Source organism: Siphateles boraxobius, unplaced genomic scaffold (assembly GCF_051911475.1).
Source record: "Siphateles boraxobius isolate OS27281-9 unplaced genomic scaffold, OSU_SipBor_1 55, whole genome shotgun sequence".
NCBI classification, from domain to species: Eukaryota; Metazoa; Chordata; class Actinopteri; order Cypriniformes; family Leuciscidae; genus Siphateles; species Siphateles boraxobius.
The window spans coordinates 8,004,639-8,019,168 of NW_027509181.1; the positions used below are offsets into that span (position 1 = coordinate 8,004,639).

The 14,530-nt window shown below is 38.4% G+C and overlaps 1 protein-coding gene across 1 annotated transcript in view; it reads right to left on the reverse strand.

Annotated features, from left to right (window-relative positions):
* Positions 1-14,530, reverse strand: part of reep3b (receptor accessory protein 3b) — a 33,777-nt gene that overhangs the window by 5,951 nt on the left and 13,296 nt on the right. Inside the window, exons 3-6 of the mRNA XM_077206145.1 lie at positions 4,923-4,999; positions 4,510-4,630; positions 4,125-4,238; positions 1,494-1,629 (exon numbers count right to left, since the gene is read on the reverse strand). Coding sequence (XP_077062260.1) covers positions 1,494-1,629; positions 4,125-4,238; positions 4,510-4,630; positions 4,923-4,999 — 448 coding nt within the window. The remainder of the gene's footprint in view (positions 1-1,493; positions 1,630-4,124; positions 4,239-4,509; positions 4,631-4,922; positions 5,000-14,530) is intronic.

Sequence of the window (14,530 nt, forward strand, 5' to 3'; positions counted from 1 at the left end):
ATATAACAACTTCCGTGGGATTTGGAAAACTATGCAATTCATTTTCCAGAACAATTCTTTTCAGGCCCTTTGCAAACTAATCAGAAAGAGATTTGAAAGACGACAAATATATAGACACAGCTGGCATGTCTTTGTTATTTAGACTGTTGTCTGCCTTATAACCACGAGAGATACAACTTCTCTCAACCTTGGCATGAATTTTATTGAGCATCGTAATAACAGTCGTAATATATTGTAGGCGATACAGCTGATTAATGTGTGTGTGTATACATACATACATTCATGCATACATACATACATACACATACACACACTAATTAGCTGTATCGCCTACAATATATAAATATATATAAAATGGTTTCCGTTTAGGATAATGGAAAATTATTTACACACTCTAGGAAAGTTACTGGGCAAATAAGAAGCACATTAAAATCATTGCAATATTCACAATGCTTAAATTTACAATGCTAGCAAAACCACTCTAATATCAGATCCCTATACTTGTGTGAATGTGATTGACAGGAGAGCATAACAATCTATACAGGTATGTTTTATGTCATGCCTGTTATTCAAAGCGTACTTCTGCATCTTTAGAAAAAGCAAAACCCAATATTAAAAGCTAGGCGAATAAATAACACACTAGAGCCTCTCTCTTCATAGGCTACCCCCCGTTTTTAAATTCAAACTGCAATTAGCAGCTCGTTTGATCAGTCGGGATCTTTCACCTTGGCTTTGAGCCTCTGAAAGGCAATGCCATTTTGGAGGAGCTGGCTTTCTGATGGCTTCATCGCAGACGAGATGGAAATGACCTGGATGCCAGCGGAATTTCAAACGCGGCGGGCACATTAGCATACTAAGATAGAAGCACATTAGGTATTCTGCTCAGAGGCTCCCTGAGCTGTTTTTTCCTCTTCTTCATCTTCTCACAAAGCGGCACTAGACTATACCTTTCATGCTAGGAATGTGCCTTTATTACTTCTAACCCTCCGTTGCTTGAGACAAACACCGAGTCCATCCATTTGCTCGAAAACCAGTTAACATTGCAGTGATTTCCAAAAGCGTGTGAGATTTGATTGATATAACAACCGCAAACCGCTATGGCTTTACTTGCGCAACAGTCGCTTTCCCATCTCCAGGTAGCTGTGTTTTTATGTCACACAAAGGCTGTGTCTGAAACCTCGCAGGTGACAACAAAGCACATTCAGAATAAACATGAAGCCTGATGGAGCAGTTATTGCATAAATCTATAGTTTAAATCTTATTGATGGTGAGCATTGTTGTAATAAAATATCACTTCTAAAGCTCACTTGAATATGTTCGACATCATGTTGTAATGCATTGGAAGCTCATTTGAAACATAGTAGCTTCATAAAAATAGTCTAAATTTGTGACTGAACAAGCATCTGCCTTCTGTTGTGGACGCAGCAGAGAAACAGCAGTGCGAAATGAAACAAAGGATGGCATGTTAATAATTAATCTGAGGTAAGATATACCAGCTCCGTCGGGTTGGTCCATGATGGCTCTTCTGGCAGGATTGGAGCCGTAGGATGAATATCCGCCGTCGTGAGGGATCTGGGTAAGGTCGTGCATGCTGAGGCTCCTGAGCTTCTCTGTGATGGCACCTTGACCCTGTAGAGACAAAACAACCCCCAGTTATGATAAACATGTCAGTGCTGACAACACACAGAACAGCTTTGACTGAGCGTAACAAGACAGCATGGGCTTCCATGATGACATCATCACGACATGCATGTATGGATGAATGTTAAAAAGATTTGGGCTCTGTTCCAAATGTCCTGTTACCTAGTGACCTGCTCTGTTGTCAATTGTCAAATGGACCTCTGGAACAAATAGCGCTCCTCACATGACTCGGTTTAGTTCAACAGGGTTGCCATTAGCATGTCAGCAGTGAATTTATTAATTGAACAATGAATTAGGGCCGGTTCACACAGAATGTATTTTTTTTTCCACTGCGCTAATTTTACATTGTTTTTCAGTGTAACCGCGCTAGGAGGATATGTTTTAGCGTTGCGCTCACGTCTCGCATCTCTAGGAGCATCCTGTGCATGACGCAGGGTTCTAAAAATGTTAAATTAAGTTAAAATCAAATAAAAATTTATTAAAAAACGCGTCTCTAGACCGTGCATATGTTTTCACTTCATTGATCTGCGTTTTTAACCACAAAAAGGCTTTGTATGAATGGACCCTTAGAAGTATATTAACATGTCAATTTTATTGTTTCATCTGCCATCTTGGATGGATTTTTTTTATGACAGTGTATTCTGACATTGCCACCTTGCCAAGTCCACACAGCATCAGAATACAGTTGTCAGTTCTGTATAAAATGTCCTTAATATGGTTATTTATGAGTGACAACTGCATTCTATTGGCCGATTCAGACAGCACAGACAAACACCAACAAACCAGTTGGCCGTTGGATTTTGAATTTTATGAAAAATAACTGTCATGTGCAGTGTTCCTGGTTTTGGAAGAGAGCTTAATTGAAGATAGATAAATAAATAAATAAAAAAATTTTTTGGGATAGGAACATTTTAGGCCTCATAACACAAATGTTTTAAACTGATAATACCAGATAATGCAAGCAGTACTTAAATACCATGTTTGAGTCAGAAAAAACAGAAAAACTATTTTAAAAAAATGGAAAAAGAAAACAATGAACTAAAAGTTGTTAAAATGATATTAACAACATGCTGTAGACACTATGGAATTACCTGCACTGGAGAGAGCAGGGCTGCAGTATTCCTATAGGGCAGTATATGTCAGTACAAGGTAACAAGAAAAAGATCATCACCAAAGAGATTTCACAAATAAAACAGAATGAATGTGCCAGAAAGAGGGTAAAAGGAAGGAGAAGGAGATAATATGGGGAAAATATGGTAGCTTTCAAAAATAGAGATTGACAAAAGCCTTTTACAAGCTTATTGGCTCAACTTTAGAAATATCTTTCAATAACGGCATCCTTTCAGAGAGTCTGGGCAGGACAGTGGCCAAATGAAAATTGGAGCATTGTTGAGCAGCCCTGTGATCTGCTTCTGATTAGTATATCAGCATGATTTCCTTTACGAATACTAATGGCCTTGGGTTGGTTTCACAAAAGAACAGTGACCTTTGCTTGCAAATGAAAGTCATTAGCATGTCATTTATTGCTGGTATTGCAGATTTGTGCCAGCGCACTTGTGCTCTTTGCTACATTAGGAAAAGGAAAAGGGAAAGAGTTTAAGGTCAATATGAAACATCATTTGCAACACTTTTATTTTCATAATGTGATGTACACTACCATTCAAAGGTTTGGGGTTAGTAAGATTTTTTGAATAAAGTACCTGATGTAAAAAAAATATATATATATTGTGAAATATTACTACAATTTAAAATAAATGTTATCTAGTTTAATATATTTTAAAATGTAACGTATTCCTGTGATGGCAGGAATTGGTAGAATTTTCAGCAGCCATTACTCTCTACATTAGTCTTCATCCTTCAGAAATCATTTTGATATGCAGATTTGGTTCTCAAGAAACATTTCTTAATTTCAATGTTGACAACTGTTTTGTGCTGCTTTATATTTGGGGGATATTTCCAGGATACTTTGATGAATAGAATGTTTAAAACTAAAGAACAGCATTTATTTTAATAGAAATCTTTTGCAACATTAGAACAGTCTTTACTGTAATTTTTGGAAAATTGTATGTCCTTGCTAAAAAACCCTGCATGCATTTACTTTATTTAGAATCTAAATAACCCCCTGACCGCTTTTCAAATGGTAGTTTATTTCTGAGTGAAACAGAATATATAAAAGAGTAACCTACTGTGTTAACTATTCGCAAGATATTATTATTATTACCAATAAAGGCTGCATCACCTACAGCAGTCTGTTAAATATTGCATAAATAGCTATTTGGCTATTGGTTAACATTGTTTTAGAGGAAAAGCAAGTTATCACATTTAGATGAAAGATTACAAAGACAAATATTGATACAGAAAATCATGAAAGTGCATTAATAAAAAGTAAATAGGGTCCATTTCATTTCATTTTGACTTATACACAGTGTTGAAAACAGCTCTCTCAAATTCTGTTTGTCCATCTTCAACACACACACACTTGCCTTGACAGCGGCAGACACAGCAGCAGTTGCAGCAATGCTCAATCCCTGCTTGCCAAAGTTCACCATGGTCTCGTAGCTTCGCTCTTTTGCCTGGATTATGTAGTCGTCAATTTCCTTCAAGAACATTAGGACAAGATTGAGCCCTTTCTGGTCTTCAGGCACAGTATCAAACAATATAATATAGCAATCATATAATAATACAGCACTGGAAATGAAAAGCAGTACTAGACCACTGGTGGTCAGTTCTTATTATTTTTCCCTGTTGTTCTGCAACCTTATGTCCAATTTCACCTTTCATTTTGCAGTATGATGAATACTAACACAATATAGGTGCTTTGCAAACCCATTGCTTTAAGAGGTAGATAAATGTGAAGAGGAGATTCACCCTTTCTTTGGAGGAAAGCAGAGGATGGAGGGCTTTTCTGTAGATGACACTAGCTCCTCTCGTGTAGGGAGACAGAAGCCAGATCACAAACGCAACCTTGATCTCGTAATAGAGGGGAAACCTTTAGAACAGAGGAGAGAAAGAGAGATACAAGGAGCCCCGTTACATCAGATTAATCAGCTGACATAATTACACTCATTAAAGCTGTATTCCAACAAATTAATTTGTGCTACTCTAAATTAAAACAGCAACTTCTTTTCATTAAACCCTGATTGCTTCCCTGCATTCCTTGGTCTAGGGAAACAAAAACAAGGTCTTAAATGAAACGGCTTGCTTCTTTAGCCTGACATGAATCAGTTGTAATCAGGTAAACGTGCCGCTGGTATGAAGGAAGACTCGAGTGTCAGACTCACCAGGCTATGGTTAGATCTGAGACGGTCTCCACTACTGTAAACAAGGCAAAGACAATCCAGTACATCATCCATCGCACCTGAAAATGGAACAAACTATAGATGTTAAATTTACACAGTTTATGTTAAGTGCACTGATATAAAAAGTGTGACCTATACCAGTAATCAATAATCATTTTTTTATCTTCTTTTTTAAACAAACAAACAGATATCGACCCCCACACCGGTTATTCACCATTGCATAAAAATAACTATTGGCCATCGATGTCAAATCAAAATTTGCCCTAAATCCTGTTTGTTAAATTAAAAAATTAAAAACGAGTGACCTGGTCACTGTTGCAAAATAAACCTGAGGAAAAGTGTTTTTTTCCCCCCTCAAAATAAACCTGTACATTATCCCACTATGAGAGACATGAGACTAACATGCTGAAAAATTACTGCATGTGAAAATGGTCATATATACAGTTTAAGTTTTTGCTTCAAAACATATGTTGTAATGATTCACTTTGTATATGGCTGGTTTAATTCATGGCTATAACACCTTTAATTAAGACTTTTAAAATTCCTACGGGGAAATACTTCTGGAATCAAGGTCGCTAAGAAAGTTGGCAGGCACTGTTGCACTCCGTGATGGACTGATGATCTAATGTTTAGTGAAAAAAACATCAACAACACGTTATATATATATATATACATACATACATACACACACACATTTTGAATCCCAAAGTGCAATAATCTCTACTCTTTATGCTACTTTTTCTCCACGGACCGCTGGCTGAATGTCCGATGCATATGCTACACTTAACAGGAAACACTTCAGGATTTTCAAAGTTGTCATTTGATTGGTTGAATTCTACAGTATGTCGGGGAGACGTGTGTGTCGCTTTCTTAATCGGTCCGCCTGGAAACAAAGATGCCGTGACGCCAAACCCCCTCACGGAAGAAGAATGCCGTTGTGTTTACAACTTAGACAATGAGCACTTATAAAGATCAACTAAATGCTGGATTTTCAAAAGTATCTGAAGTAGGTGTAAAATTTGCATCTCATATACATTCAAAAGTTTTGCACACCAGTCTGTTATTTTAGGGATATCGACGTTACATTTTCACGCACCTAAACATGACATAGAACAAAACAAACTGTGATTGGTTGCTTTACATGTCAGTCAGACTGCCTCTGGGCGGTCCTTGGCCAATGAAAGCTGCTATGGTGTCCAGACCTTCTGCTATCAGTCTGAAGGTCTGGCTACACGAGACAACTCTATGTCACGCGTTTTTTAGGCCAAAACATTTTTTGTCACATTCAGCAAACATCTCCTCACTATCCGCTAGCTGCCTGTCCCCTGAACACACTTTAAAAAAAACGCAGTGTCTGCAGACACCCCAGGCTCCACAAACGGCAACAAAAACAAACTGGGCTAACCCGCACAACGAAACATGACAAAGTGTTCCAGCCAATAACCGACAAGAAGGATTTGGGGGGTTAGTGCGCGGATGAGGAGGAGGGAGGGTCTAGCTAGCCTCTGAGCCCAAAAAGTGACAATTTAAACATGCTGTAAAAAATTATCTGTTGGGTATTTTGGGCTAAAACTTCACATACACACTTTGGGGACATCAGAGATTTATTTTACAATCTTTGTTTGACAATACTTTGAACGTCAACAAGAAGTGACGTCACCCGACATCGCCTAGAGCAACTTTAATGCAGCATTGATCACCTAATGCCAAGATGCACCACAGTCACCCAAACATAAAACACCTGATACCATGCTAAAGAAAATATATATTGGAGAAAAAAAAATCATGCATTTTTTTTATTCTATTCAAAAGCGTGAACGACTAATCTTTCCACACAGAGTGGCTTGCTAACACAAATCCATGCACACCTCTTTTCCTAGAAGGAGACGGAAACAGTATAGTGTAACAAAAAAATCATTATGGCCGTGACATTAATTTCCATCCCAGCTCTCTGTGCGTGTCTCTCTGCAGCAAGACCTGTTTGGTATGCTCTACCTCTCCTCTGCTCTCAACCACAGCGCGCTTTCAGCCAGCTTCTTAGCATTTCAATTTCAAACACCCGTGCAGACAGTCATGTGATCCCCAGCCTTGAGCTGCAGCTCTCGAAGGTATTAGGTGATATTTTCAGCCTCACTGAACAAAGTCAAATGAATCCATGCAGAGGCAGCATTACCAGCCTGACAGGAGGCGTCAGATTTAATTGGTGTCCTCCCAATGAACCTTCAGCGGTCTGAGAAAGATCAATGCGTTGCATCAGCCGCTATAAAGCTGCCGCTCCGTGACAAACTGTCAATCGAAATCCACCAGCAGTGATCTTTTCTAGTAGCCGGAGCGCTTTGGTTGCTGACCGCATCGATACATGAAATCTAATCAGATCTAGAAGCCTTCCACCCATAATCCTCCAGACAATCCTATTTATTACAAGTCTGCAATTACCTGGCTTCAATTAGAGAAGTATAAGAGATGCAAGCAGAATTTCAAGAGCATCCATCTCGCTGTAAAACTGGGTAAAAGGCGATTCAAGAATGGGCCGGCGCCCAAGACAAGCATGCCTTTCCTGTTCAGCACTGCATGTGGATAAGGAGTTGTGTAGACTCGATTTCCAATGGAAATAAAAGCCTTTGAAGAGTCCTGATTGTGAATGGACGTATTCCTTTCCTGCTCCGCGTGTGCACCATGGAGTTTCTTTGTTCAAACATTTAAACGGAGCAGTTAGACATATGAGCTGACCCACTCTGTTTATCTAACAAACAGGAGTTGTAGGCATTGTACAGATTTGCTCCGAGTGGAAAAACCGCAGTGTGGTTTCTAAGAGCATCTAGTCTATGCTAGTAAACACACGCTTTGTCAAGCTCCTTAAACTTTATTTTAAGTCCAACATAAACCAGTGACTCCAGTCGACCGGTCCTATAAAAAGGCCTGCAGCATAAAGCATAATTTGTCCAGTTCTATTTTGAAAATAATTTGAAAGAGGTTTCTCTATTACCCGTCTGCACTCAAAGGCAAACGCTGCAACGGTTATGACATGTTTTCAAAAAAGCTGCTTTTGTGGTCGATTGAGCTTTCTTCTTTTTTTCCAAGGGTTTGCTATTAAAAGTCTAAGTTTACCGAAATTGACTTTCCACTCGAACATTCAGGAACATTAAACATTCTAGCAAAGCATATAAACATCCGTGATCTTGGGCTGCCGGTGTCCCTTCTCCTGAGTTGAGTAATACTGCAGTTTACATAAACGTGTCGTTATACTGTGTAATGCATCTATCTCCAGATCAAATATATTATGGGCTTGACAGTAAGGTTGGCCTAATGGCTGGCTTAAGAGTGATTCAGGCTAGTATATATTAAATATTAGTACAATAACATGCGACAAGTTTGACAATTGTATATTGATATTTAACAAACATTCAAGCTGCACATTTAAGCTTTGAAATGCTCCAGAACAATGGCATGGTTTACTTTTACTGTAGTTGTTACTGTAACCACTATTATTTAATTTTTTTGATAAAAAAATATATGCATCAACTAGGGGTGACCCCGAACAGTCGAAGATTCGATGCATCGATAGGAGGAGCCTGATTCGACTACCAATCTCACAGTCGAATCTTCGCAGAGGTTATAAGTGTGCTCAATGTCTGATTTCACATAGAACTACTGGTTTTCTGTCAATACGTTAATATAGGAGCCTATTATGATAATGCTGTAAATTAGGGATGGGCATTCGATTAAATTTTCTTAGTCGATCGTCGGGAGAATTAACGATCGACTATCGATTAATCATTAATATTTTATATTCAAATTCATTATTTATTTTTATATTATATACTTTTTATAAATTAAAAATGCAATGAAAATACAAAAATACAGCGCGTTTTTCCTCGATTGAATCTTTATTACAAGATGATCAACTTGTGGCAGTAAAACTGGACGTTCGGTTAGGCTAAACTTGAAGATATATGCGCTGCGGTGATCGGAAGCAACGGAACCTGCAGCTGCGAGTTGGCGTTCTTAAACAGAGACCCTCGTTTGTTCCAACATAATAAATAATAAAAAAAAATCATGTTAAACAATAACTTAACCAAAAACATAATAATACTTGGATCTGACAGGTTTTGTCAAAATGTAACTCAAAACTATCCAAGAACGGAGTCGAGAAAGAGGGTGAGAGAGATTAGCCTACCTACTGTAACAATCAATTCGGCTAGGCTACTTAACAAAGCCTCATAAAAAATAACTAGTAACTCACATACAACTTCTACACCAGTCTACTGATTTTTGTTGAGAAAGATAAGCATGTTGATGACATGATCTGAGGTCAGACGCGACCGCAACCTGACCGTCAAGCCTCGTTTACACTTTCGCCTGGCTCTGCAGCGCGAGTCTCCACAGACTGCGCGCGCACCTCCCCAAACAGACGAGGCGTTTATACTCGACGTGCTCGCCTGTGAAACACTGAATACCGCAATGACGTCATTTTTGCCGCGCTCACCTTCGCGCTCGTGCGGACGCGTCGAGTGTAAACAAGGCTTCAGTCCAGCCGCTGAAAACACCCGCTCTGAGGGGACTGACGTTGCCGGGATGCACAGGTACCTCCGCGCTAACTTGACCAGCCCGGGGAACACGTTCACTTTCCACTCACACTACGCAACGCAGCAGCATTAGTTTAATGATAATCGATAACAAATTAACGTGATCGACGAAATTCTTAATGATCAATAATCGATCGTCGATTAATCATGCCCATCCCTACTGTAAATACAAATGTGCAAAGGAAGAAGCTTTAAATAAATATTTTTAACGTGCATGAATAAATCCAAACACCCCGTGACAGATTTAAGTTTCACTTTCGATACGTGACCGAAAGAGGAGAGTTTTGGCGGCAGGGATTTAAATCTTTAAAAATGTCTGGGATAAGTAAATCTAAAGAGTGGATTCACACCATCAGAAAGGATATTTTCCCAAACTGGATTTAGCATCAGGAAAACCATGATCGCACTTCTGCAGGCCAGTTGGTTTTCCTCTGGACATTCTAAAACGCTTAACGTGAAAAAAGCTTTCAAAACGCTAGGGCACTTTTACATGGCTTAATTAATGTATAGTAGGCTACCTCATTAAGAAACCATACAATGTGCAGATAAGCAAATGAACCCAGAATATGAACGCAATGCGTTCCTCCTATAGAAAGTCACGTAAAGCATTTTCTTTATAATAACGGTTTTCAATGGGAGGAAAATTAGCGTTTAATTAAACGCGTTGCGTTCATATTCTGGGCTCATCTGCTTTTCTGTAGGCTATACAGTGAGCTAGATTAAAAAGGTGTGTATACAATTTGATCTTTTGATATAACTGTCTTAGGACATTAAGCCGTTAAACGTTTAACGTTAAACGTTCATGTTAAGTGTTTTAGAATGTATTTTATCCGCGCACACAATTTGAAAAGACTCAAACGGACACAGAGACAGACAGAGTGAAAGACTAGATTTTTACAAGTGATTTCAAAAAATTTCAGCCGGTTTTAATTTGATTTTTGGATGCTGTGAACATGTTTAGATAAAGTGTCACTCGAGTTCAGCGTTTATTGTTGTTTCTGCAGTTGAAAAGACAAGGTTGACCATTCTGGCTATACTTTCGATATTTTAATAATATCTTTATTTTTATTTATTGATCACTCAGGGTAATCTAATTTAACTATTTGTGGCTTGTGTTTTGAATATATGTTCCCCTGCACTTTAGGCACTTTGCACACATTTGTTCTGCATCTTGTGACTTGTTTCAGAGTTATTTCATTTTTTTTTTTTTTTTAGAAAGGTATATTCTGTTCTAATTTAATTCTGTAAATTAATTGTTGATTATTTTTCGGTGCATAGATGTTGCGCTCTGTAGGTACTTAGAGCCTGCTCGCACAGGCAATTTAGCCGATTTAATTTGATTTGAATGTGAAATGCAAATCCTGTCTGCAGTGTGGCCTTTCTGCAGTTATTTATGTTATTTCTTAGTTGTATTGATCCGAAATGTTTTTCTACATTTTTTTCTATATCTTTTTGTGATGTTCTGTACATCGCGGCTTTAAAATGTTAAAGCCCCGCCCCCTCCCCAACCCCACACACGATTCGACTATTAGTCGACTATAGGGAAGACTTTACGATTCTGATTCGACTATGAAAATCCTTAGTCGGGGACACCCCTAGCATCAACATGATACTCTGTGCTACACAGTAACAAAATGGTCATAATTGTAACCGTGAGGAACTGAGTAAAAAAAAAAAATTTTTTGGAAGGGAAAAGAATACAATCTTATTATTTACAGTGTGACAGTTCACATGTTATGGTTTTTCATTTAAAGGGGACCTATTATGCAAAATTCACTTTTGCATGGTGTTTGGACATAAATGTGTGATGGCAGTGTGTGTACACAACCACCCTGCAGTGATAAAAATCCAACCACTCCTTTTTTTTAAATCCCCATAAATCATAAGCAGTGTCTCCCAAGGACCTGTTTTCAGATTGCTGCTTTAGTGATGTCACTACAGCCACAGCCCATGAGTGTTGACAGACACTGCCGTTTTAACATAGAACCGACCTGATCGAGTTCACAGCGAGTTGAGAGTTGTACACATCCGCCATTTGCTGCACTGACGAGAATGTCTCCCAAGCGTTGTCGTTTTTTTGTAGCTGGATGTATTAATCCACATAGCTCTATTTAGTTACTGGAGCGATAGGCCTAACGTTATTGATCATGGCAGTAATGAAAGTGAGAGCACGCACTTTATAGTTCTTTGAATATAACGTTAGCACTTTATAGCGTGAACTTTACAGTTCATAGGAGTTGTTGTACGGATATACAGTTTACCAGTTTATTAAGCCCCCCCTGAAAAGGTGTGTATATATTTGTTTACTGTTAGTTGTAACTAGATTTTTTTTGTACTTCGCTCTGCATGTTGATTATAATGAAAGGGAGAGGGAGAGAGTTTATGGATAAGACTTTAATGCGGACTTCTTAAACAGTGTTTATTCAGCTCTTACAATGATTTTCTGGAGTAAAATTAACGCTTCATCTTTTGTGTGATGTACAATAAACTTAATTGAACTCATCAGTATATTTTTGGCCAACATTCGGACGCGGTCCGCTACAACAGGCTTGTACTAATAGTTGATATAAGCAAGATGGAAAAATAAGTTATAACCGTAATTAAACTAGACTAGACTATACCCGTTCCATCTACATACAGCATATATTTTCTGGCTCTGTGGGCTTTATTGTCCAACTCCGGGTCAAAATGAACACCGCTACTGATAGTTTCTGTTTTGATATATTATCATTCCGTGAGATGAGATTGTCCTGACTGAGCATGAGCTCGTGAGGCTCCGCCCTCTAGGCCGGCAGCAGCTGCTCATTTGCATTTAAAGGGATGCACACTAAAACGGTGCGTTTTTCTGAGCCCCAAAAAGTGAATTTAAACATGCTGTAAAAATTATCTGTTGGGTATTTTGGGCTAAAACTTCACATACACACTTTGCGGACATCAGAGATTTATTTTACATCTTGTGAAAGGGGGCATAATAGGTCCCCTTTAAATATATAAATTAATTAAATAAAAGTTTCTTCTTAGTTTGTCTTGTGTCAGTTTGTTTCATCTTATGTTGTTATACATTTATTGCATTATTTAAGTGTCGTGTGTTACCATGCTCCATGCTCTGTTACACTGTATTTAAGTCGAAAGCTATACTTGTGATGAACTTTGATTCATTATGTAGCTTTCTCTACCACCCATGTTTTTATGGTGGGTCTCAGAATATTCTAAAAGTATAAAATGGATTTTACTACTTTGGCATATTAACAATCAGTTAATCAAATATACATTTTTAATGCTACCGTATTTTGTATGGCAAAGCATAATAATTTAACAAAAATTTCGCAGATTTTTTTTTGTGTGCTCAACATGCCTGTCGAAAGGGCTTAATCTGATAGTGAAAGTGACACGTGATGGCCAAGTATGGTAACCCATACTTGGAATTTGACCTCTGCATTTAACCCATCCAAGTAAGTGCACACACATTAGGAGCAGAGTAGTGAGTAGCGAACATACACACACCCAGAGCAGCAGGCAGCCTTGAGTGGCGCCCGGGGAGCGATTGGGGGTTAGGTGCCTTGCTCAAGGACACCTCAGTCATATTCCTGCCGGTACTGGAATCGAACCAGCAACCTTTGGGTCACCAGTCCAACTCTGTTACCATTAGGCCATGACTGCCCATCTGCATTGAACACAGATATCCACACGATATCCTCGCTCTGTTCCCAGTGTCTTGACAGAGTGAATACAAATCAGAAATGTTTTGCATAGAATTTTGTTGGTTTCCACCAGATGAAGCCTTTCATTAGGAAACATTTTCTAATGAAATGTTAATGCTCAGAAAATCATTATTGTTGATACCCATGACTTGATACACCATTTTTGGCTGCAGGCTGTTACAGTTTATGCTAAGATTTGTCAAATCAAGAAAAGTTTTCAACTGGGATTTGGTTTTAATGAAATGTGCATTCTGCAAGTAAACAGGAGAAGATTGAAAATAATACAGGAGAGTGAGACCTGGTTTGACAAATCCATAAAGGTTCCTGGCATATTTTCTGAAACTTTTGGACTTTCTGAAATATTGAGATGAATGACATATAAAACAGTCCTGTTCATGAGAGGTAGCATTGGCGTAGCTTATACAAGTGAGAAGCAGAATGCTTTTCACAGCTGAAGTAACTCAATGCAGCACCGATACAAACAGGCTCTAAGGTTCCTAGAGTAATGAAATACTACCAGTACAGCCACTAAAGAAACCTAAAATTAGCCGTCTGAACTAGACAAATGCATACGAGCAAAGAAAAAGAAATGTTTAAAGGGATAGTTCACCAAAAAATAAAACTTCTGTACATTTACTCACTCTTATGTCGCTTCAAACCATGAAACACAAAAGGAGAACAATTAAAAAATCTTTATTCACCATGGAAGGTGAGTAAATAAACTTAAAAATACACAATTTGATTTGAGTGAACCATTCCTTTAATCATTTCACAAGAACAAAGGCACACTAACAGAAGATCATGACAGTTTTTCCTCAATGGGGCAACATATTTTTCTTAATTATATCTTGGTTTGCAGGTTCACCACAATGATGATTAAAGCTTTTGTTGACTATAAATAACACTGACTCTGGCCAGACCTGAATTAGCATTTCATTTCATTGATCTCTCTCCTGAGGATGTAGGATGAGCTCTCACAGGGCGGGTCCTTTAATAAGAAGTAAGCGCAGAGAGAAAGTGTCACCTGATCCGGACATACAAGCCAACGCACTCTCCCTCTCAACATGCTTGATCATGCACAGAAACAATAAGGTGCTTCTCTTTTCAAGTCCCATTTAAAGGTGTGGTATGGCTTTGTAGTTAAAGATCTGGACTAGTAACACAAAAGTTCATCATCACTGAGCTCTTGAGGTCACTTAACCTCAGGTTATTTCAGAGGGGACTGAATTTGTAGTAAACAAACCAAACTGGTTTGAAAACTCAAATGCCTGCTAAATCAAAAAACAACAAGAAACGTAGGCTA